Here is a 22,622-nt window from a genome sequence, read left to right on the forward strand (position 1 = left end):
GAAGCAAAAGTACTTTTTCTTAGCATGTAAGGACCTTCCGAGGAGTGTAAAGTGTTAAAGTCCTGCCCCAGGGGCTTCTGAAGGAGGCAGGGCGGAGAGTGGCTGGCAGTGACGTGGCCTGAGAAAGGAACCTGGTCCCGGGGGATAGGGACCGGCATGACAAGGCCACAGGGCCACCCAGCTGGGCCTCAAGCCCAGACCACATTCACCCCTCACTCTTCCTGTCTACCTCAGGGTCAGCCCTTCGTGGCCCAGCCCTGGCTCCTTGTGGCTTTGGCTGTGTCTGCAGTCACTCCCCTCTGTGCAGACTGGGCCTGGCCGCCCAGGCCTCTCGCCTACAGTAGGTGCTAGGGTCTCGGGCCCCTGGTCTGAGAGGAAGCAGATACACAGACGCCTGGACACAGGAGAACCCAGGACCTACTCCCCACCTTTCCCACGCGGGACGTCTGCTGCCCAGACTCTGGGCCCCAGCATCCTTGCCGCCTGGAGCCCAGGCCAGGCTGGGGTGAGTGCTCAGAGCAAAGGTACAAACATGACGCAAAAGGCAGAAGTTACCACGGGATCGGGCACCTGAGTCTGGAACAGACTTTAAAGGCCCCTGGCCACCCTCTGTGGGGTCCTGGCTCTGCTTGCATACTTCCAGGAATGAGGAGTTCCCCGGAGCCCCAGGACAGCCCCTGCCAGGGTCAGGTCTGCCTCGCCCTGCTCTCCTCCGCCTTGCCCAGCGCTTCTGGGGCTCTTGTACATGGCTCTTAACAATCGGAGCAGGCACCCAGGCAGGTTTGTGGCCTCATTGTGCATCTGCACATCCGCCCTGGGTCCCGCCTCACCCTCTGAACCAACACCGACACCCAGGCCCCATAGGGCATGCTGCTGGGCGGCCCTGCCAGTCAGTAGCCCTCACCTTTGACTGTCAGAATGACAGCTCCCACCACCATGATAAGCGTTTGCAGGGCGTCGGTGTAGATCACAGCGGCCAGGCCTCCTGCGGCAGAGAGAGGGAGTTGGAGGGGTCTGGTCTGGAGGGAGCAGGGACCGGGAAGCGATTCCAGGGCTCCGGGTGGGCCTACTGTTCCACATCCAGGCCCTGCCCTTTCCCGGGTGGGTGAGCGGTGGGAGCAGGAAGCTGGGCCAGCACAGCCGGACTACAGCTGTCCAGGGCTGTGGGGGGAGGTGGCCCTGCCTCCTGCTCATGCCTGTGGGCTCTGCTGGCCTCTCGGATTCGGGCACCGACGCCCAGCCCAGCGGTCAGGACCCCTCTCTGCAGGATGACCCCCCGACCGGGCCTGGCGCTGTACCTGCGATGGTGTACAGGGCGGTGATGGCGAGCATGAGGATGGTGGACAGGTAGAAGTTCCAGCCCAGGCAGATGTGCACAAACAGAGCCCCCGCGTACAGGTCGATCTGGGGTGGGAAAGGCATCTGTGTAGAGGCCCGAGGGGACCGCAGGGTGAGCTAGCCCCCACGCTGCTGCTCACTCCCCAAGTGGCCTCAACGCCCTGTGGATGAGGAGGGGACCCCACCTGCCAGGAGCTGGGTGAGGGCGGAGGAGGTCCTGGCCATGGCACTGTATGCAGCAGGGATGCTAGTATTGGTGATAAAGTCCTAGTGACCCACGCCCACCGGGGAGCAGCGTTGCTATTGAATCTGGCCCCTGCAGGGTGTAAGGGCAGAGCCCTGGCCCTGTGGTTCCCTGGGGATCCTTGATGAGGAGGACCCAAGGAGGGCTTCCTGGGGGAGGCCCACAAAGACTAAGAGGCCTCAGGAAGCAGGTGCACGTGCAGCGTGCCTCTGTCCAGGAGAGCCTGTCTGGGTGTACCCGCTCCCTGTCAGCCAGGGCCTCCAAGAGGAGATCAGTGTGGGTGGGGGAAATGGGTGGCCTTGCTTAATGCCCTGGCGGGACTGGAACTGAAGTCAGGACCGTGTGTCAGGCTGAGGCTGGACCCAGGGGCTGGGCTCGACACAGCCCTTGCCATCCAGGACCCATTTGGGGCAAGAATTCGCGCTCCAGGGTGCGCTCTGGACGCGGCCTCCCAGAGCTTGCCCGTCGCCCTGTGCAGGGGGCGCCCAGAAAGAGAAGGGCAGGGCCCTGCCCATTTCCAGGCCTGCCATTCGTGCTGGCTAAGAGGGAAGACAAGCCGAAATAGCCTTTGGGGCCACAGCTCCTGAGAAGGCTGAGCCGGGCTGTGGGCTAGTCTGTGAGGCCAGAGGGCACCAGACCCTTGAGCTACCCCAGCGCCTGGTCCAACTTGGAGCTGCCAGCACTGCCGGGAGTGAGGCCTGCAGACCCCCTGCTCCCAGGCCTTAGGGACAGAGCCCACATTCCTGCGCCTGCCTCCAGGCTCCTCCTCACCTTCTTTTGGAGAAGACACCAGCTGTGCAGAGACTAACACGTGTGTGTGCGTGTGTGCGCACACGTATTTGTATGTGCGTGTGTGCATGCGTTGAGGCATCTACCTCAGCTCCCATGAGACTAGAGGAGAAACGGGGGCACAGGGAGGGAAGGGACTTCATCAAGGTCAGACCCAGGAAAGTAGAGAGTGGCGATGCCAGGCGGGAGGCTCCTCCGGCCACCACAAAAGACCCTCCCTGAACCCCAGCTGCCCTCAGAGCGGAGTCCTGGCCTGTGCCTGACCTTCCGGCCACACGTCCCTTTAAGCACAGGTGACGCTGGCCACACCACCCAGCGCCCAGCACTTTGCTGCCTCCCGGCCTTGGCTCACCCAGTCTCCATCTCATCCTCCAGAAGTCACTCCCCAGCTGCCAGGTCCCGCCGCCCTCTCCACTCAAGGCCAGTTCCACCTCCCTCCGTGGCAGCAGGCCCCAAAGAGGGTTAGCAGCAGACAGCGCAGGTCACAGTGTGGAGGTGGGACATGCCCTGTCTTCGCTCCAGGTCCCACACAGCGTCCAGCAAAGGCTTGCTGCTGTCACCAGAGCAATTTCAGGGACACCCGGTCCGTCTCGGTGTCTAAGCTGACCAGAACTCTCCCCGGCAGATCCAGGCAAGCTGCAACCTGGTAGAAGCTCAGAGCCCTAAACCCAGAGCTGCAGGGACCTGGGTCTGTGTCCCTGGTCAACTGTCCCAGCTAAAGGTTGCTTCACCCCGAGCCTCTGGCTCTTATCTATGAAATGGAGGGGGGATGGGTGGGAGACCGCAGGAGCACTCAGCTCCTCTATCCCCTCTGGACCCCCCGCGGGCCACTCCCCTCTGCCTCTTTCCCTGGGCCCAGGAAAGCGCAGATAGAGGCGAAGCCACAGGGAGTCGCCCCTGCTGGCAAAACCCTGGGAGAAGATGCAAGGACAGCAGCAGGGACAGGAGGCTCAAAGGAAGGCCACTCTCAAGGGCACAGGCTAACCAGGTCTGCTGGGCAGAGCCCCTGGCCCACCCTCACTCAGGACCCGCTGTGGGGGCTGCTCCGTGATCTGACCCCAAACTCACTCCTCGCCAACTGTCCTTGCCACTTCCTGTTACTTCTTCCCCAAGCGTGAGGCCTGGTGGCGCTCACACCGTGCCTTCTGTCCACAGGGCTTCCCCTCTCCCCTCAGAAACACTGCCGCTCCGGAAGGCCCCCTCCCCAAGCAGTGCCCGCTGGTGCCTGGCACACCTACCCTGCGCCCACACGCCACAGCGCTTTATTCTGAGAATCTCTAAGGCTCGGCTTACCTACCAGGTGGGTGTCCCGACCTGGTTTCCCCACAAGGAAGCGCACTATGGAGGGAAACGCTGCCCAAAGCCCTGCTGTCTCCAGGCGGGGCCATGGCTGCAGTCTTCGCTGGGCTGGCCCTGGGGACCCTGAGCTCCCAGGTCCCTAGAGCCAGCGGACCCCATTGTGGCACCATCTCATGGAGCTTGAAAAACACCCAGAGCCCAGGACACGGAGGGACAGGGAGTGAGGCCCAGGCAGCAAGAGGGGCTGTCCCGCCGAGCTCCCGCTGGGTGGACCTGCTGGGCCCAGGTTCCCCAGGAGCGAGCGCGTGCCCCCTGCACATGTGCTAGCAGAGAAGCTGCAGGCGTGGTGATTTCCCCCAGATTATCCTGAGTGTCCCTCGCTCCCACACCTGGCCCATCTCACCAGGGCCATAACCATCCCTCAGGGTTGCAGAAACCCTCCCCTTTGCCACACTCCCTGCACCAGACCCACCAGCCACAGCTGCAGGACAGTCCCGCGGCCAACGCCCTCATCACCTCCCACCTCAGCCCCCCTTCCCCTTCCCTCCCCCATCACCTCAGCCGCCGCCCCCCCCACCCCCCCGCGCTGCCTTCCTGCGCGTGGCTGGTGCCAGGGAAACCCGGAGGCTGCATGACCACTGCGTGCAGAGTAAAAGCCACCCGGGCAGCCCTGCTGTCACTGCTCCCCGCTCCCCGCTGCGGCCGCATCTCCAGCCCCACCTTCAGCTGCTGCAAACCCTGCGTTTTCATCTCCCACACGAGCCTGGTCCCACTCCCGTTCTCTTACTCTCACTCTAGACGGCAGGCCAGCCTTCGCTGCTTTTGTCGCACGTTCACTGTTTATTGAGATTGCGTTGGTCTGTGTACTTATCTCATCTGTCTGGAACATAAGCTCCCTGAGAGCCAGAAAAGAGATCATCGCCCAGGCTCAGCCCCGGCCTGGTGCACCGCTGAGCACGAACTGTGTCAGGGATGGCACTGGAGCCCACAGACCAATCCGCCATGCCCACTGGTGTTGTCAAAGGCAAATGGCCCTTGAACAACTTGGGGGCTAGGGGTCCTGACTCCTGTGCAGTTGAAAATCCACCTATAACTTTTGACCCCCTGAGACTTAACTCCAGTCCCTCGGTACTGCGGGGGATTGATTCCAGGACCCCACAGACACCATGTCCACTGACACTCAAGTCCCTGATATATGTGGAGTAAGAGGAATCCATACACTTGGCCCTCCACATCCGTGGACTCCCAATTGTGGATGCAAAACCCAGGAAATGGAGAGCCAACTGCGTAGTTACTGAAAAAAAGTCATGTAGCAGTGGACCTGTGCAGTTCAAACCCAGGCTGTTGAAGGGTCAACTAGTTTGCATGTGGCCTGCAAAGCCACAATATTTACTACTAACCCTCTACCAAAAACATAAAAATAGCTGATCCCTGGCATATATTATCTAATTAATTCCCATGATGTGGGACTGGAGATACATCAATGAACAAAGAAAAAATGGGGGCGACAACAGACATTCTAAGCAAACTGTACAGCATACTGCAAGATAGTTCATGGATGGAAAAGAGGGAGCAGGTCAGGGAGTCCGGGCCTGCTGGGCAGGCTAGCCCTCATGGTGAAGGTGAGCTTTGAAAGACTTGAGACAAGTCAGGGAGTGAGCCATGTGGCTATCCAGGGAAAGAAGGTTCCAGGCAGAGACCATAGCAAGTGCCAAGGCCCTGAAGTAGGATCATGCCTGGCATGTTCAGGAGGTTGCAAGGAGGCCATGCTGGAATGCCAGGTGCAACAGGGAGAAGAGGGAGCGGTGAGGTCACTGACATAGCAGGGGCTGCATCGTGAAGGACCGTGTAGGCTCAGTTGGCCTTGACTCCAAGTGGCCTAATGTGTCATGCCAAGATTCCCTACTTTCCAGAGAGTAGATGGGCCCAGAGCCACATGATGGAGCTGGACCTTGGCTCCCTCAGCCCCATCCGAGGGTCAGTGGTGCTCTCTGCACCCTGACGTCGCATGTTCTCTCTGCAGACATGGGTCCCCTTGGAGGGGTGGCAGCAGGCAGGCCCTGTGGTGTCTTCCTGGACAGGCTGTATCTGGGATGGGTCCTGGGAGTGCAGTACCTGGACATCCCTGGGATTCAGCCCAGGGAGGCCAGGGCCTCTGGAGGCCAGTTGGGCACAGGCCTGCAAACAGCTTCCACCCGGGGCCATCAGCCAGGGCTCTAGCCCCCTCTCTGCTTCACCTGGGCAACCCCAGCATCAGTGCTGAAGCCCAGCCTTGACGTCAATGGGTTGCTCCCCATCTTATAGGTGGGTAAACTGAGTCACCCTCATCACAAAGTGGAGCTTCAAGTATCCCATTGTGGCTGCTTTGGCACAGCAGGCAGTGGTCAGGGCGGGCCTGGGAGGCAGAGGCCTGGGTTCTAACTGTGATTCTGCCTGACTCAGCATGGCCTTCAGCAAGTGCAGCCACTCTCTAGGTCTCAATTGTCTCATCTATAAACTGGGGCTGCAGGACAAGAAAGTCTCTGAGGACCTCCCACCTAACCGTTCGTCATTCTGAAAGTTCACCCAAGCCGCCCATTTCAGGTTGTTCTGAGTGTGAGACATAAACCTTACCACAGACTACCAATAGGCTGACACGGGGGATAAAAGAACCCCCTAGACCCAGTACTTGGCCCCTGCAGACCCAGGGGGCCTCCCCTCCTCTTGCCTCCCGCCCTCTGGCCTGTCCTCTGGGAGGGGCCAGAGGCACTAACTCCAGCCTGACTGTGCCACTACCTGCCTAACCCCCAGCGCCGCTTGGTACTTGGACCCCTGACCATCAGCACCTCCAGCCTCACCACTCACTGTCGCGCTCTGGCCAGGGCGGACATGGCAGCCCCACAGCCAGATGACACATAGGTTTGTTTGGTGAGAACTGGAGCGCAGCTTCTGGTGCACCTTAGAGCAGGGGCCAGGTCTTATCTGTTTCTGAGCCTCTGGTCCCAGGAGAGGCGTTGGCACAGGGGCCGGGGATGCGGAGAGGAAGCGCATGTGTGGGAAATTCTAAACTGGACCTTCAGCGCAGTACAGAGCAGGTCCCTCCAGTCTCCAAAGGGAAACCCTGAGCCAGAAACCTCATGATACTCCGAGAGCACCTTGTCTTTGGAAGGCAGAGCAATGCTTGCTTGTTAACAGGTCCCGGAAACCTGCGCAAGAACAAGATGCTCTGGGGCCCCCGGAGTTGACCTGTGGGTGCACAGTAGAGGCCAGGCCCAGACAAAGCCCAGGGTGTGCAGAGGGCTGCCGACCACTGTCCCCAGGCCCAAGGTGGGGGAGGGTCAGGTCAAATGCCAGGTCAGACCCCCCAGTCAGAGCCCATGTGGTCCAGGTGGCCCCAAGCCAGTCCCAGACCGCCCCAGGCCAGTCCCAGGCCACCCCAGGCCAGTCCCAAGGCACCCCGGGGCCACTGAGGAGCAGTCACTCTCCCAGGACCGCATTTCCAGGGAGCCCTGCCTGCAGCTCCTGGCTGACCAATGAGGCCTCCACTCCCTCCACAAAATCCATGGCATGTCTGGGTTTTTCCAGGCCCAGAGCCGACCTGAAAAAGGCCCAGGAGGTGAGCACCACTAAGGAGAAGGCCAGACTCACGGAGCACATCCCGCCTCCAACGTGCCACCCCACCCCCCTGCACAGAGCCTAGGAGGCAGGCCGGCCAGTCCACCACCTTCGGGGGCCAAGGCTCGGGTCTCGGGTCTCGGGTCTCAGGTCTTGTCCAGGCTCACTTAGCTGACAGCAGGCTGACCCAGGACACAGCCAGGTCCCCTCTCCTGAACCCCGTCAGGGGAGTGAGAGCCAGGCCTGGCATTGCCATGACGTCACCAGCAAGCCTAAGACCAGGCCATGCCTTCCCTGGGCCTTGACTCCCTACCTGCAAAATCAGGAATTTGGACAGGAAAGCCACCAGCAAGTGCTGACTGGAATTCTGATGTGCTTTCTGATCTTACCCTTCCAGCGGGACCAGGTCCAGGCCCCCAGGGAAAGAGGCCTGTGATGGCACCCCAATGCTGGGGGCGGGGGGCCAGGGGGCGGGGTGCTGTTGGGGACCAGCTAGTGACAGTGCTGACCAGCCACAGTGAGAGGCAGAAGGTGGGCTCCATGCAGCCTCTGAACCTCAGCCAAGACCAGGAGGGCTCTCAGCGCCCCCTCGTGGGCAGTCCTGCTCACCTCAGTTCAGGTCCAGGGAAGACCAGAGGCTGACCAGGGATGTCCACCACCAACCTCTGATACTGAGTACCCCCCTGGGACCCCATATCTAGAACCTGCAGTGAATCAAGAGTCATAGAACCTACATTCTTCCCCCAACTATGCTGGCTGCTGAGCCTCCACTCTGGGGGCCCTGGACCAGTTGTCACAAACTCACTGTGTGACCTTAGGCCAGCATTGTCCCTCTTTGGGCCTCAGTTTCCCCAGATGTTAAACAAGGGTGAGAGGACATCAGGTCTGTTTGAGGGGCCTCCGGCGTGGGATGTGTCCAGGCTCTGCTGGCTAGAAGCTGAGGTGGGGCGGCTCACCGATATCTTGGTGAAGACAGACAGCAGCAGGGACAGGACAGACAGGTATATGCGCATCCTCTGGCCTCCATAGCGCTTCTGGATGTATTCAGGCATGGTGACGATCTGGGGAGGCCGGACAGGGTCACTCTCCTGAGGCCACACCAGCACTCGGGCTGGGAGTTGCTCAAGGGCAGGCCCGGGCCCACACTGAGTACTGAGCTCCAGGCAAAGAGTGTCACCTCATCTGAGGGTTTCAGGCAGGGGCGTGGCGGGCAAGCTTGTGTGGGCTGCTCAAGACTGACAAGAGGAATGGATTGGAGGGGCTGCTGATGGGGACAGAGGGACAGGCTCGGAAGCTTATAGGACAAAACCAGATGAGTTATGTGAGGTTGAATGGAGAAGGTGACTGTGAGGGGCAGAGCAGGGGACAGACTGAGAGACATCCAGGAAATGGGATCCCCTAGACTTAGTGACTGCTCAGCTGGGGCTAAAAGAGTGGGCAGAGGCAAGGACAGTGTTGCCTAGGTGTGCCACCCAGGTATGCAGTCCAGGTACGCAGCCCAGGTGTGCCACTTTGGTGTGCAGCTCAGGTGTAATACCCAGGTGTGCCACCCTGATGTGCCATTCAGGTGTGCTGTCCAGGTGTGTGGCTTGTGTGACCCAGAAATACTGCTGCATAGAACCCATCAGGACACTGGCAGACCTAAGTTGCTGGGAGTGCCCTTCTGGCCACTGAGATGTGGACTCCAAGATGCAGCATGCAAACCAACAGAGAATGTACCCTGGCTGACATCCCAGGGGCCTGCTTTGCTGGGTTGATAGGAGTGTTAATTGCATAATAATAAACACAGTTTGGAGAGTTTGCCAACTTGTGAGTGAAGCCAGAGGGTCGTGCCCATCACCACCACCAATTAGGACCAAGGACCCGACCCAAGGGAGGCTGCTGCAAGGTTCCAGGAGCAGACTTACCTCCGAGGAGATGTAGATAGGCACAAAAACCCACGCTAGGGCCAGCAGCACATAGGTGGCCTGCGGGCGACAGAGGCAGGGTGAGGACAGTGGGCACAGCCCCACAGCCCTGCTCCATAGGAGAAACGGGGACCAGGGGACTGGAGGCCTGACTTGCCAGGAGAACTCAGGCCAGCCCCTTCCCCTCCTTGCACCTCTGTAAACAGATGGCCTGAGCCTAGGCTAGCAGCTGCCTTCCTGCTGGTCTGTCCAGCATTTTGGCATTCTGAAGACCAGACCTCCCCAGGAACACTGCTGCATAGAACACAGCTGGACACTGGCAGACCTAAGTTGCTAAGAGGTGCCCCTCTGGCCATCGAGGTGTGAACTCCAGTGGATCCCCTATCCAGGGCCTTGCAGGATGGTTGTGCTCTCCCACACCCTGTACCCACTCTCTGGGAGCTCACATTCCACTCAAAGCCTGCCACAGCCAGGCCTCCAGCTGCGCCTGAGCCGGCCAGTCCAATGAAGAGGCCAGAACCCTCGCTGCTGGCAAAGAGGGAGGCTCCGATCTGGTGGGGGAGAGAGGAGAAGGAATCAGCTGTGAGCCATCCAGATTCCAAAGTCCCCACCCTTCCCACAATTTCCAGGACCCCACTCCTATACCCTCAGCTTGAGGACCCCCTGACAGCCTCAGCCTGCCCCATCACCACCTGCTTAAACTGGACTGGGCAGTGACCTCAAGGATGCAGATGCTGGCTGACCTGGAGGTCAGATGTGGCCCCAATAGAAGGAGGGGTGGGAGGAGTCAGGGTGCACTTACCGGCCACCATGTCATGTCCCGGCCCGCAAGGAAGTAGCCGCTCACTGTGTTCCTGCTGGCTCGACAGGAGGACTGCAAGAATAGAGCAGAAATTGGAACCCCTGTGCATTGCTAGAAGGAATGTACAATGGTGCTATTGCTGTGGAAAATAGTCTGGCCATTCCTCAAAGAGTTAAACATACAATTATTCCATAGTCCAGCAATTCCCCTCCTAGGTGCATATCTAGGGGAACTGAAAACAGGCTTTCAGACAAAACTCATACACATGAATGCTCATAGCAGCAGTATTCACAATAGCCAAAAGGTAGAAACCAGCCAATGTCCACCATCTGATGAGTAGATAACAAAACATGGTCTCTCCACACAATGGAATAGTATCCAACCACATAAATGAAATACTAACACATGCTACAACATGGCTGACTCTTGAAAACATTCTGTTAAGTGAAAGAAATCAGGCACAAAAGACCACATGTGGTGTGGTTCTGTTCATACAAATGTCCAGAATAGGTAAATCCTGAAACAAAAAGTAGATAGTGGTTGCCAGGGGCCAGGGAGAGGGGGCAATAGAAAATGACTGCTAATAAGTATGGGGTTTCCTTTTGGGGTAATGAAAATATTTTGGAACTAGATAGGGGTGGTGGTTGCACAGCATTGTGAATGCACTAAATGCCACTGAATTGTTTACTTTAAAACAGTTAAAATGGATCACAGAGCTTCTCTCCTCACAGAGAGTGAACTGATGGAGAAATTAACGCTTAAGATATTAACAAACGTTCCAAGGACACACAGCTTCCTCTCAGTTCTCACTCCAGTTCTGATTTCTGCATTCTGACTCCTGGCTCATCTCCTGCAGCTTTACTCATTTCTCACCTCACTGAGAGTGAAACCGCAACATTGGTGTATCGGGACAATGCTCCAACCAACTGAACCACCTGACCAGGGCTAGACTATGTCCTTTAAGCACAGCAATCAACAGAGTCATACCAGTTGTACAAGTGGGGACACTAACTTCTGGGTGGAGCGTTAGAACAACTGTACCTGTACAACAGCTCGCATGACATGGTCGGGGTTGAGCCTCACAGTCAGCCAGCCTGAGAGCAGATCCCACCAAAGAATGGGGAAAAAACAATCAAGACCCAATTATGCCCGGCCAGCGTGGCTCAGTGGTTGAGCGTCAACCTATGAACCAGGAGGTCATGGTTTGATTCCCGATCAGGGCACATGCCCAGATGTGAGTTCACTCCCCAGTGGGGGGCATGCAGGAGGCAACCAGTCAATGATTCTCTCTCATCATTGATGTTTCTATCTCTCTCTCTCCCTCTAAAATCAATAAAAATATATATGTTTTAGAAAGACCCAATTACAACAGCAGAGCCCAAAGAAGTGACAAAAGGGACAATCCTAGAGCATCCAGTTCAGGAGGTCAAGAAGACTTGTACCACTGGGTCCCACCAGACATTTACTACAAAAGACCACCCATGAAGACTGGGAGTCATAGCAGTTCTACCTCATACGTAGAAACAAACACAAAGCAACAACTAAAATGGGGAGGCAAAGAAATAACCCCTAAATGAAATGGATGAAAAAAAAAAGGACTCTCCAGAAAAAGAGCTAAACGAAATGGAGGTAAGCAATTTATCAGACACAGATTTCAGATTAATGGTTATAAGGATGCTCAAGGAACTTAGTGAAAACTACAAAGAACTTAATGGGAACTACATGGAACTTAGTGGGGATGACATCAGCATTAAAAAGGACAGAAAAACCATGAATAAGAGAGAACCAGTCAGAAATGAAGAATACCATATCTGACATCAAAAAGACACTAGAAGGAATTTAAAGAGGCTGGAGAAAGCAGAGGATCAAATTAGTGATTTGGAAGACAAGGTAGAAAAAATACTCAATTAGAGCAGCAAAAAGGAAAAAAAAAAAAAAACACTTAAAAAGTATGATGACAGAGAGGAACCAAGATGGCAGCATAGGTAAGTAAACACCTGAACTTGCTGTCTCACACAACCACATCAAAACTACAACTAAAAGAAAAAAATGGATATCATTCAGAACCATGGGAAGGCTGGCTGAGAGGAAGTTCTACAAAAGACGGAAAGAAAAAAGCACATCTAGACTGGTAGGAGGTGCAGAAGTATGGAAGAGTGAAGGTACGGAGGCACGCACAGAAACAGGCTGGCAATTGAGTACACTGTGGTCTTTTTCCATCGGGAGGGAGATATAAACTCCCGGCTGCTCTGAATTCCAGTACCAGGTGAGACTCTGGGGACCCAGACTCATACGGGGAGAAACTGGACTGCCTGGCATCGGGCCAGAACACAAGGGTGGCTTTCTCTCAGAGGTGGTCGCAGCATTCATTGTTCCTGCACAGGGCCGTGGGACACAGAGACCCAGGGACCTATCCGGGGCAGGGCCGATGGGCAACCATTGCTGTTTGCACTGCCCAGTGATTCCCTGAGGCCACGCCCCACCCAATTTACAACCACACCCAAGCTGTGCGCAGAGGCATTTGCATATGAATGGCCTGGCCTTTTGCAACCTAACCTTACAAACTGCAGCTGGGTCAAAGAACCCCAGAGCTTCCAAAAGAAGGCCTAAGGCTCATCAGCAGCCTGCATTGCTTCACAGCTGGGCCTCATCTGGGCACCTCCAAACCCAAAACTAAGAGGAGGAATCTGCATATCTCTCTGTAGCTCCTGCAGGGTGGCCTCAGGAAGGGGTTGACTTAGCACCTCCTTGGAGATCCAAGAGCCAGTGCACCCAGTGGTCAAAGTGAGACCACACCAGATTACAACTCTTCAGATCCATAAGAGACACACTCAAGGGGCAGACTCAGTGAGCACCAAAGCCCCACTGAAGCAAGTCCTGCCCCATAAGGGTGTCTCCAACACAGCAGTTCTCCCATTGTAGACACAACTGGTCCTCACAGCCAGTTGGTCTGGAGGTCAATTTCACCCAGTGATATCAACAGCGATCAAAGCTTAACTACAACAAGACTGTGCACATAGCCCAAAAAGGGGTTCACCAAGAGCATCCACCTCAGGTGACTGGGGAGGCTGAGCCACTGGACCCTATAGGACACCTAGCACACAAAGCCACCCTATCAACACAGGGAAGCAGCCAAAATGCGGAGACAAAGAAACATGTAACAAATGAAAGAAATGGAGGAAAGCAAACTACAAGATATAGAGTTCAAAACCACAGTTATAAGGTTACTCAAGAATCTTCTAGACACCTCCGAGAAATTTAGTGAGGTCCTCAAGGATATGAAAAAGGATCAATTAGAAATTAAGCATACACTGACTGAAATAAAGAATAATATACAGAGATTCGATATAGGAACCGACCAATGAGAACCAAATCTGGGTGCTTGAGGAGAAACCAAGATGGCGGCATAGGTAAACACCTGAAATTGCTGCCTTGCACAACCACTTCAAAACTACAACTAAAAGACAAAATGGACATCATCCAGAACCACAGAAAGGCTGGCTGAGTGGAAATTCTACAACTAGAAGGAAAGAAAAAAGCACACTGAGACTCAGAGGAGGTGCGAAAGTAAAGTGCAGATCTGGGCCTCATCTGGGCACCTCCAAACCCCAAACAAAGAAGATGAATCTGCAGATCTCTCAGTAGTTCCTGCAGGGTGGCCTCAGGCAGAGGCTAAATTTGCACTTCCTTGGATCTCCCAGTGGTCAGAGTGGGACCATCCAGATTACAACTCCTCAGATCCATAAGGGACACACTCAAGGGGCAGACTCAGTGAGCACCAAAGCCCCACTGAAGCAAGTCTTGCCCCATAAGGGTGTCTCCAGCACAGAAGTTGTCCCATCGTAGACACAGCTGATCCTCAAAGCCAGTTGGCCTGGAGGTCAATTCCTCCCAGTGATACCAACAACAATCAAGGCTTAACTACAACAAGACTGTGCACACAGCCCACAAAGGGGTGCACCAAGAGTATCCACCTCAGGTAATTAGGGAGGCTGAGCCACTCGGCCCTATAGGACACCTAGCACACAAAGCCACTCTATCAACAAAGGGAAGCAGCCAAAATGTGGAGACAAAGAAACAGGTCACAAATGTCAGAAATTGAGGAAAGCAAACTACTGGATATAGAGTTCAAAACCACGGTTATAAGGTTACTCAAGAATCTTCTAGAAACCTTGGAGAAATTTAGTGAGACCCTCAAGGATATGAAAAAGGACCAACTAGAAATTAAGCATACAATGACTGAAATAAAGAATAATATACAGAGATCCAACAGCAGACTAGAGGATCCCAAGAATCAAGTCAAAGATTTGAAACATGAAGAAGCAAAAAACACCCAACTGGAAAAGCAAAAAGAAAAAAAGAATCCAAAAATATGAAGATAGTGTAAGGAGCCTCTGGGACAACTTCAAGCGTACCAACATCCGAATTATGGGGGTGCCAGAAGAAGAGAGAGAGCAAGATATTGAAAACCTATTTGAAGAAATAATGACAGAAAACTTCCCCTACCTGGTGAAAGAAATAGACTTACAAGTCCAGGAAGTGCAGAGAACCCTGAACAAAAAGAATCCAAAGAGGACCACACCAAGACACATCATAATTAAAATACCAAGAGCAAAAGACAGAGAGAATATTAAAAGCAGCAAGAGAAAAACAGTTAGCTACCTACAAGGGAGTACCCATATGACTGTCAGCTGAATTCTCAACAGAAACTATGCAGGCCAGAAGGGAGTGGCAAGAAATATTAAATATTCAAAGTGATGAATAGCAAGAACCTACAACCAATATTACTCTACCCAGCAAAGCTATCATTCAGAATTGAAGGTCAGATAAAGAGCTTCACAGGTAAGAACAATCTAAAGGAGTTCATCACCGCCAAACCAGTTTTATGTGAAATGCTGAAGGGTATTCTTTAAGAAGAGGAAGGAGAAGAAAAAGGTAAAGATAAAAATTATGAACAATGAAGTGACAACAAATACATATCTATCAGCAAGTGAATCTAAAAATCGAGTGAATAAAAAAATCTGATGGACAGAATAAACTGGTGAATATAATAGAATCAGGGGCATAGAAAGGGAGTGGACTGACAATTCTCAGGGGGAAGAGTGTGGGAGGTGTGGGGAGAGACTGGACAAAAATTGAATACCTATAGATGAGGATAATAGGTGGGGGGTATGGGCATGGGGTGGGGTGGGAACCGGTTGGAGGGGAGCTATGGGGAGAAAAAAGAGGAACAACTGTAATAATCTGAACAATAAAGACTTATTTTTTTTTAAAGTATGATGACAGCCTGAGTGGCATGGCTCAGTGGTTGAGCATCAACCTATGAATCAGGAGGTCATGGTTCAATTCCCGGTCAGGGAACATGCCTAATGTGGGGCATGTAGCAGGCAGCCAATAAATGATTCTCTCTCATCATTGATGTTTTAACTCTCTTTTACTCTCTGTTCCTCTCAGAAATCAATAAAAAATATATTTTTAAAAAAGAAAAAAAGTATGACAAGAATTTAAGGGAACTTTGGGGTAATATGAACTGTAACAACATTTGCATCATCAGAGTACCAGAGGGAGAAGAAAGTGATCAACGGGTAGAGAACCTATTTGAAGAAATAATGACAGAAAACTTCCCAAACCTGGTGAAGGAAAAAGTCACACAAATTCAAGAGGCAGAGAGAGACCCAATCAAGATGTGTTTGATTCCCAGTCAGGGCACATGCCCAGGTTGCAGGCTTGATCCCCAGTGTGGGGCATGCAGGAGGCAGCTGATCAATGATTCTCTCCCATCATTGGTGTTCCTATGTCTATCTCCCTTTCCCTTCCTCTCTGAAATCAATAAACAAATAAATAAAATTGAAGGGAAAATAAAGAACTTCCCAGACCAAAAAAAAAAAAAAAAAAAAAAAAAAGGCTAAATGAGCTTATTACGACTAAACCAGCATAGCAATAAATGCTAAAGGGACTGTTGGAAGAAAAAAGAAGAAATATAGAACTAGAGGAGCATAGGCATAAAGAATAAAAATGGTAATAAATAAGTACCTATCAATAATAACCTTAAATGCTCCAATCAAATGACATAAGGTAACTCAACAGATTTTTAAAAAATGGCCCATATATATGCTCTCTTCAAGAGACCCACCTCAGAACAAAAGACTCACACAGCATGAAAGTGAAGGGATGGGAGAAAATTTCCCATGAAAATGGAAATGAAAAAGGTGGGGATAGCAATACTTATATCTGAGAAAATAGACTTCAAAACAACGGTGATAAAAGAGACAAAGATGGTCATTGCATAATACTAAAGGGATTGATCTAACAAAAGGATTTAACCCTGGTAAATATATATGTACCCAATAAATGAGCATGTAAATATATCTAAAAATTCCTGGAGGACTCGCTCTAACCGGTTTGGCTCAGTGGACAGAGCATTGGCCTGCGGAGGAAGGGTCCCAGGTTTGATTCCAGTCAAGGGCACATGCCTGGGTTGTGGGCTCGGTCCAACGTGCAGGAGGCAGCCAATCAATGATTCCCTCTCATTATTGATGTTTCTATCTCTCGCTTCCTCTCCCTTCCTCTCTGAAATCAACTAAAAATATATTAAAATAAATAAATAAAAATAAAAGCCTCAAAGTACAAAAGAGGCTGATGTATACTCAGAGCACTAGAAACCAATCTGGATTCAGCAAATAAAAAAATTATTTAAAAAATCCTGGAGGACTTTAAGGGAGAGATTGTCAGCAATACAGTCATAGTAGGGTACTTCACTGACATCACTGGAGATTTTTCATACACAAAAAAATCAACAAGGAAGCAGCAACCTTAAATGACATACTAGATCAGATGGATTTAATTGATATTTATAGAACATTTCATCCCAAAGCTGCAGAACATACATTATTCTCAAGTGCACATGGAACATTCTTAAAGACAGACTACATGTTAGGACACAAAATAAGCCTTTACAAGTTCAATAAGATTGAAATCATATCAAGTATACTAGAGGCCCGATACACAAAATTCGGGCAAGGGGCCCAGCCCTTGCAGCCCCAGCTGCCTCATGGCCCTGGCTGCCTCTCTGCCCCACGGCCCTGCCCCAACCCACTGGTCGTTCCGGAAGGTTGTTCCAGAAGGTCATTCCGCCATCCATCTAATTAGCATATTAATTCTTTATTATACACTGAGTGGCCAGATTATTATGATCTCTGAATGCATAATAATCTGGCCACTCAGTGTACTTATGTATAAGGGAAAGCTTGCAAATCTTGATATGTCGAGGGACCAGGAGATAGTGGCCCCCAGCCTCTGGCTATTAAGTCCTCTGCTTCTTTCTAACTACCCACAATGCAGTTCTTATACATGGAAAAACCTTATTTTAAAATCCCATCTCTGTCAGTCTACACTGAGTGGCCAGATTATTATGCATTCAAAGATCATAATAATCTGGCCACTCAGTGTATAGGACTAGAGGCCCAGTGCATGAAATTTGTGCATGGGGTGGGTGTCCCTTAACCTGGCCTCCACCCTCTCCAATCTGGGATCCCTCGGGGGATGTCCAACATCCCTCTCACATTCCAGGACCTCTGGCTCTTAACCACTCGCCTGCCTGCCTGCCTGATTGCCCCTAAACCGCTCTGCTTGCCAGCCTGATTGCCCCCTAAGTAGTCCCCTGCTGGCCTGATTGACGCCTAACTGCTCCCCTCCTGACCTGATTGCCCCCAACTGCCCTCCCCTGCCAGCCTGATCGCCCTTAACTTCCCTCCCTTGCCGGCCTGATCGCCCACAACTGCCCTCCCCTGCCAGCCTGATCACCCACAACTGCCCTCCCCTGCCAGCCTGATCTCCCACAACTGCCCTCCCCTGCCGGCCGGATCGCTGACTGCCGGGACCAGCCTCCTCCATGCCATGCAGAGCTGTGGGACCCCCAGGCCTCACTGTGAGAAATGGCCCCCAGGGCCTGCCTCTGCTGTGCGCACAGCCATCTTTGACAACATCGCATGAGGGCGTCATGAAAGGGTGTGATGCTACCTAGGCTTTTATTATATTGGATTCTAAGATCACAATGACATGAAACTAGAAATCAACTATAATAACAAATCTCAAAAACATTCAAACACATGGAGGCTACATAGCATGTTATTAAACAATGAATGGGTTAACAATGAGATCAAGGGAGAAATAAAAAACTTCCTGGAAATAAATAAAAATGGATGTGCCATCACCCAAAAGCTATGGGACACAGCGAAAGCAGTTCTGAGAGGAAAATTCATAGCATTACAGGCCTACCTCACAAAACAAGAAAAACATCAACTAAACTACCTAAACCCACAAATAAGATATTAGAAAGAGAACCAGAAGAAAAGCCCAGAAGAAGTAGAAAAAAGGAAATAATAAATATCAGAGCAGAAATTAATGGCAAAGAGACTAAATACAACATTGCCAAAACCGGTTTGGCTCAGTGGATAGAGCGTCGGCCTGTGGACTGAAGGGTCCCAGGTTCGATTCTGGTCAAGGGCACGTACCTTGGTTGCGGGCACATCCCCAGTAGGAGGTGTGCAGGAGGCAGCTGATCAATGTTTCTCTCTCATCGATGTTTCTAACTCTCTATCCCTCTTCCTTCCTCTCTGTAAAAAATCAATAAAATAATTTTTTTAAAAAATAAATAAATAAAAATACAATATAAAAGATCAATGAAATCAAGAGCTAGTCCTTTGAAAAGATAAACAGGATTGATGAACCGTTAGCCTGACTTTATCAAGAAACAAAGAGAGAAGCCAAATAAATAAAATCAGAAATGAAAGAGTTGAAGTAACAATTGACACCACAGAAATACAAAGGATTGTAAAAACAAAACAAAACAAAAAAAACCTATGAACAACTATATGCCAACAAACTGAACAACCTGGGTGAAATGGACAAATTCCAGGAAATATACAATCTTCCAAAACTCAGTCAGGAAGAATCAGGAAACTTGAATAGGCCGGTAACAACTAATGAATTTGAAGCAGTAATAAAAAAAACTCCCTGTGGGAAACCACGTATTGTCTTCACTAGCAGAGAGGTGTGGACAAGGAGCCCGGAATGCTGGTGACCCTTGACCCCTGGCAAAGGTCAGAGCTATGCACCCACTGTTTAGTCAAGACAATGGTAGCTGAAGCAACTTCCCCACCAGACAGTCATGTAAATCCTTACTGATAAGATAGTCTGTTACTGGAAATTGCCTGCCTAAGGGCTATAGGTGTATCCCAAATTGAACAAAAGCAAGGCAAGGCCTGAGCCCAAGCGGAGTCCTTCCTCTTGGGTTGGGCTCCCACCTGGCCCTCCAATTTCCAAATTATTATTTCTTTTCTCATCTCTTTCATTTGCATGTGGCCCCTCTTCCAGATCCCGAACTCTGAACCCTGAACCACGCGGGACATGGGTCATTCACACTCCCAGCAAATAAAAGTCTTATACTGGATGGCTTCACAGGCTATTTTTACTAAACATTCAAAGGAGAACTAACACCTAGCCTCCTCAAACTACTCCAGAAAATTCAAGAGGAGGGAAGACTTCCTTTTATTAGGCCAGCATTATCCTAATTCCAAACCAATTAAAGATACTACAAAGAATAAAAATTATAGGCCAACTAGAGGCCCAGTGCATGAAATTCGTGCATGGGGGGTGGGTCCCTCAGACCGATCTGCACCCTCTCCTATCCGGGAGCCCTGATGGCTTAGGCCCACTCCCCATTGTTCTCTGCTCTATGCGGGGCCTGGCTGCTTTGCTCCCATTGCTCAGAGGCTCTCTGCGGCCCAGAGGCCCTCCGCAGCTGGGGCGGGATGCTTGCTTCATTGCTGTGGCAATGAAGCAAGCATTCCGCCAGGTCGCTCACACTGCCCGCTCTCAGCAACCACCGCCCCCCCTGCAGGACTGGGGGACTCTGGCGGGGCTGAAGGGACTGGGCACTGCCATCTTGTGGCTATGGGTGCCGCTATATTTGTGACAGAGTGATGGTTAATTTGCATATTACCCTTTTATTATATAGGATATCCCTGATGAACATAGATGCTAAAATCCTCAACAAAATATTAGCAAATCAGATCCAGCAATACATTAAAGAGATCATAGAAATTTCAACAACTTAACCAACTATAATTTAACAAAGAAATCCCATGCCTGAGAGACCTGCATACTGAAATATCTAAAGGTGGGCAACCAAGAATAAACTGGGACACAAGAAGAGAGGAAAGCACAGATGGCCTGCAGGTGCAGCACTGCAGCCGGGAGCTCAAGGCTCTACCTAGAGAGTGGAGGAAGCCAGCAGTAGCAGGTGCTTCCTTCCACCAGAGGAACAGAGAGATGCAAGAGGGGAGGGACTGGAGGAGCAGTCCAGCAGGGTGAGCAGCAAGGGAGCAAACAGTGACTGAGCCAGCAGATGCCTGACAAAGCACAGGGTTTGGCCATGCAGCTCCACTGTTGGACCAGGCAGTGGAGTTTCAGACAAAGAAATGGAACCACAGAGGACTGCCACCACTTGGACTCCCAAAACTTGCCTCCCATTGCCCTTGGAGTCAGGGAGGAACATATTATCTGTAAACCAAGAGCTACTGCAGTAGAACTGCTATTTCCCTCTGTGACTGATACCCAGGTGGGGTACTTGGGGTGAAACCCCACAGAGGTCAGGGGTCACCATTATAGTGAGGGCAAAACAAACCCCACCCCCAAGCAGCACAGCTGTACTTTCTTACAGAAGCTGTGGAGGTTGACAGGGAGATCACAGAGGAAAACAAAATCTTGCAGTTCAGTGCCATCTACTAGAAAATAGTAGAAAGACCTCTTCAGAGGAAGCTGCTATCAGCCATATATATCCAGAAAGCAAACTACTGGATATAGATATAAATGCCTAGGCAAAGGAGAACAACAAATACCATGAATAACCATGATAACAAGGATGATGAGAAAGAAAAGGAAAAATCCCCAGAAGCAACCTATACCACATGGAAATCTACCTAATAAAAGAGTAACATGCTAATTGACTGTACCTTCGCAATGCCCACCAGCCAATCAGGCGTGAGTATGCAAATCGACCTAACAAAGATGGCAGGTTAATTTGCATATTCAGGCACCAAGCAGCAGGGGAGGGGTGAGACACAGGTGTTCCGCACCACCCCAGCTGCTTGGGGCCTCTGGGCAGCGTGGGAAGAAGGTAGAAAGGCGGCTCTGGGACAGAGGGGAAAGGCAGCTCTGGCCAGAGCGAAGGTGGTGCCAGCAGCCAGGGGAACAAAAGCCCATTCTTGCACGAATCTTCATTTGTACATCGGGCCACTAATATATGACATAAATGACAGAGATTTGCAGTTCTGAAAATACTCAATGAAATATGAGGAAATACAGACAGGCAGTTCAATGCTCTCAGAAAATAAATCAATGAACAAAATGAGCACTTTACCAAAGAGATTGAAACTTTAAAAAAAGAACTAATCAGAAATCCTGGAAATGAAGCATGCTATTAAGGAGATTAAGAGTGAACTACTGAGAGAAATAAGATGGCAGCATAGGCAAATGCCTGTACTCACTGCCTCCCACAACCACATCAAAATTACAACTAAAATACAGAACAACCATCATCCAGAACTGCCTGAAAGCTGGCTGAATGGAAGTACTACAACTAGAGAGGTAAAGAAGAAAGCACACTGAGACTGGTAGGAGGTGTGGAGGTACAGAACGGGCTGGTCTGGCACCCAGGTGTGCCGCTTTTTTAATTGTGAGGGAGATCACCTCTGGGGAGGCCTCCATGAGGAAGGAGCAAGGGGTCCCAGTCACATACCATATGCCCATCTCAGGATCCCAGAGCTGGGGAAAGAAGTCCCTATGGGCCATAACAACTACGGACTGTAAAAACCAGTGCGGATTGGGGCTGAGTGACACACAGGCTGCTGGAGACCCAGCTGCTCCTCTTAAAAGGCCAGCACCATGAATTGAATTTACAAGCCCCCACTTCCTCTGAGTTCCAGTGTCGGGTGAGGCTCTGGGGGACCCAGACACAAACGGGGAGAAACTGGACTGTCTGGCATCGGGGCAGGAACGCGGGGCCAGCTTTCTTCCAGATGGAGGTGCTGGCAGCGGTCATTGTTCCGTGCTGTGACCTCCCCGGTGCAGGGCTGACTGGCAGCCATCTCTGTTTTCTCTGCCCTGGTGATTCCCTGAGACCCTGCCCCACCCCATTTACAACCCCACCCAAGCTGTGTGCAGCAGCTTTTGCATATGAATGGCCTGTCCTTTCAAAGACTAAAAACCTGTTAAACAAGCTGCAGCTGGATCAGGGAGCCCCCAACCTATCAATAAAAACCCCAAGACCTGGCACCAGCACCAGCCTGTCTTGCTTCACAGCTGGGCCTCATCTGGGCACTTCCAAACCCGATACAAAGAGGAGAAATCTGCAGCTCTCTCTGTAGCTCCTGCTGGATAGCCCCAGGCAGTGGCTGACTTGGCACCTCCCTGGAGACCCAAGAGTAGTGTACCCAGTGGTCAGAGTGAGACCATACCAGATTACAACTCTTCACATCCATAAGTGATATGCTCAAGGGGCAGACTCAGTGAGCACCAAAACCCCACTGAAGCAAGTTCTGCTCCATAAGGGTGTCTCCTGCACAGCAGATCTCCCACTGCAGTAGCA

General features: G+C 51.7%; 1 protein-coding gene across 11 annotated transcripts in view; it reads right to left on the reverse strand.

The window, feature by feature from the left end:
- SLC5A10 (solute carrier family 5 member 10) overlaps positions 1–22,622 on the reverse strand; it is a 77,929-nt gene that overhangs the window by 41,900 nt on the left and 13,407 nt on the right. For 6 of the 11 annotated variants that reach the window (XM_080679962.1, XM_080679955.1, XM_080679956.1 and 3 more), the window contains exons 2-7: positions 9,974–10,045; positions 9,618–9,722; positions 9,172–9,231; positions 8,221–8,325; positions 1,299–1,404; positions 905–985 (exon numbers count right to left, since the gene is read on the reverse strand). In XM_080679962.1, coding sequence (XP_080536088.1) covers positions 905–985; positions 1,299–1,404; positions 8,221–8,325; positions 9,172–9,231; positions 9,618–9,722; positions 9,974–10,045 — 529 coding nt within the window. The remainder of the gene's footprint in view (positions 1–904; positions 986–1,298; positions 1,405–8,220; positions 8,326–9,171; positions 9,232–9,617; positions 9,723–9,973; positions 10,046–22,622) is intronic. The other 5 variants (XM_080679961.1, XM_080679965.1, XM_080679964.1 and 2 more) reach the window with 3 other exon arrangements.

Source organism: Plecotus auritus (assembly GCF_963455305.1).
Source record: "Plecotus auritus genome assembly, chromosome: 7".
NCBI classification, from domain to species: Eukaryota; Metazoa; Chordata; class Mammalia; order Chiroptera; family Vespertilionidae; genus Plecotus; species Plecotus auritus.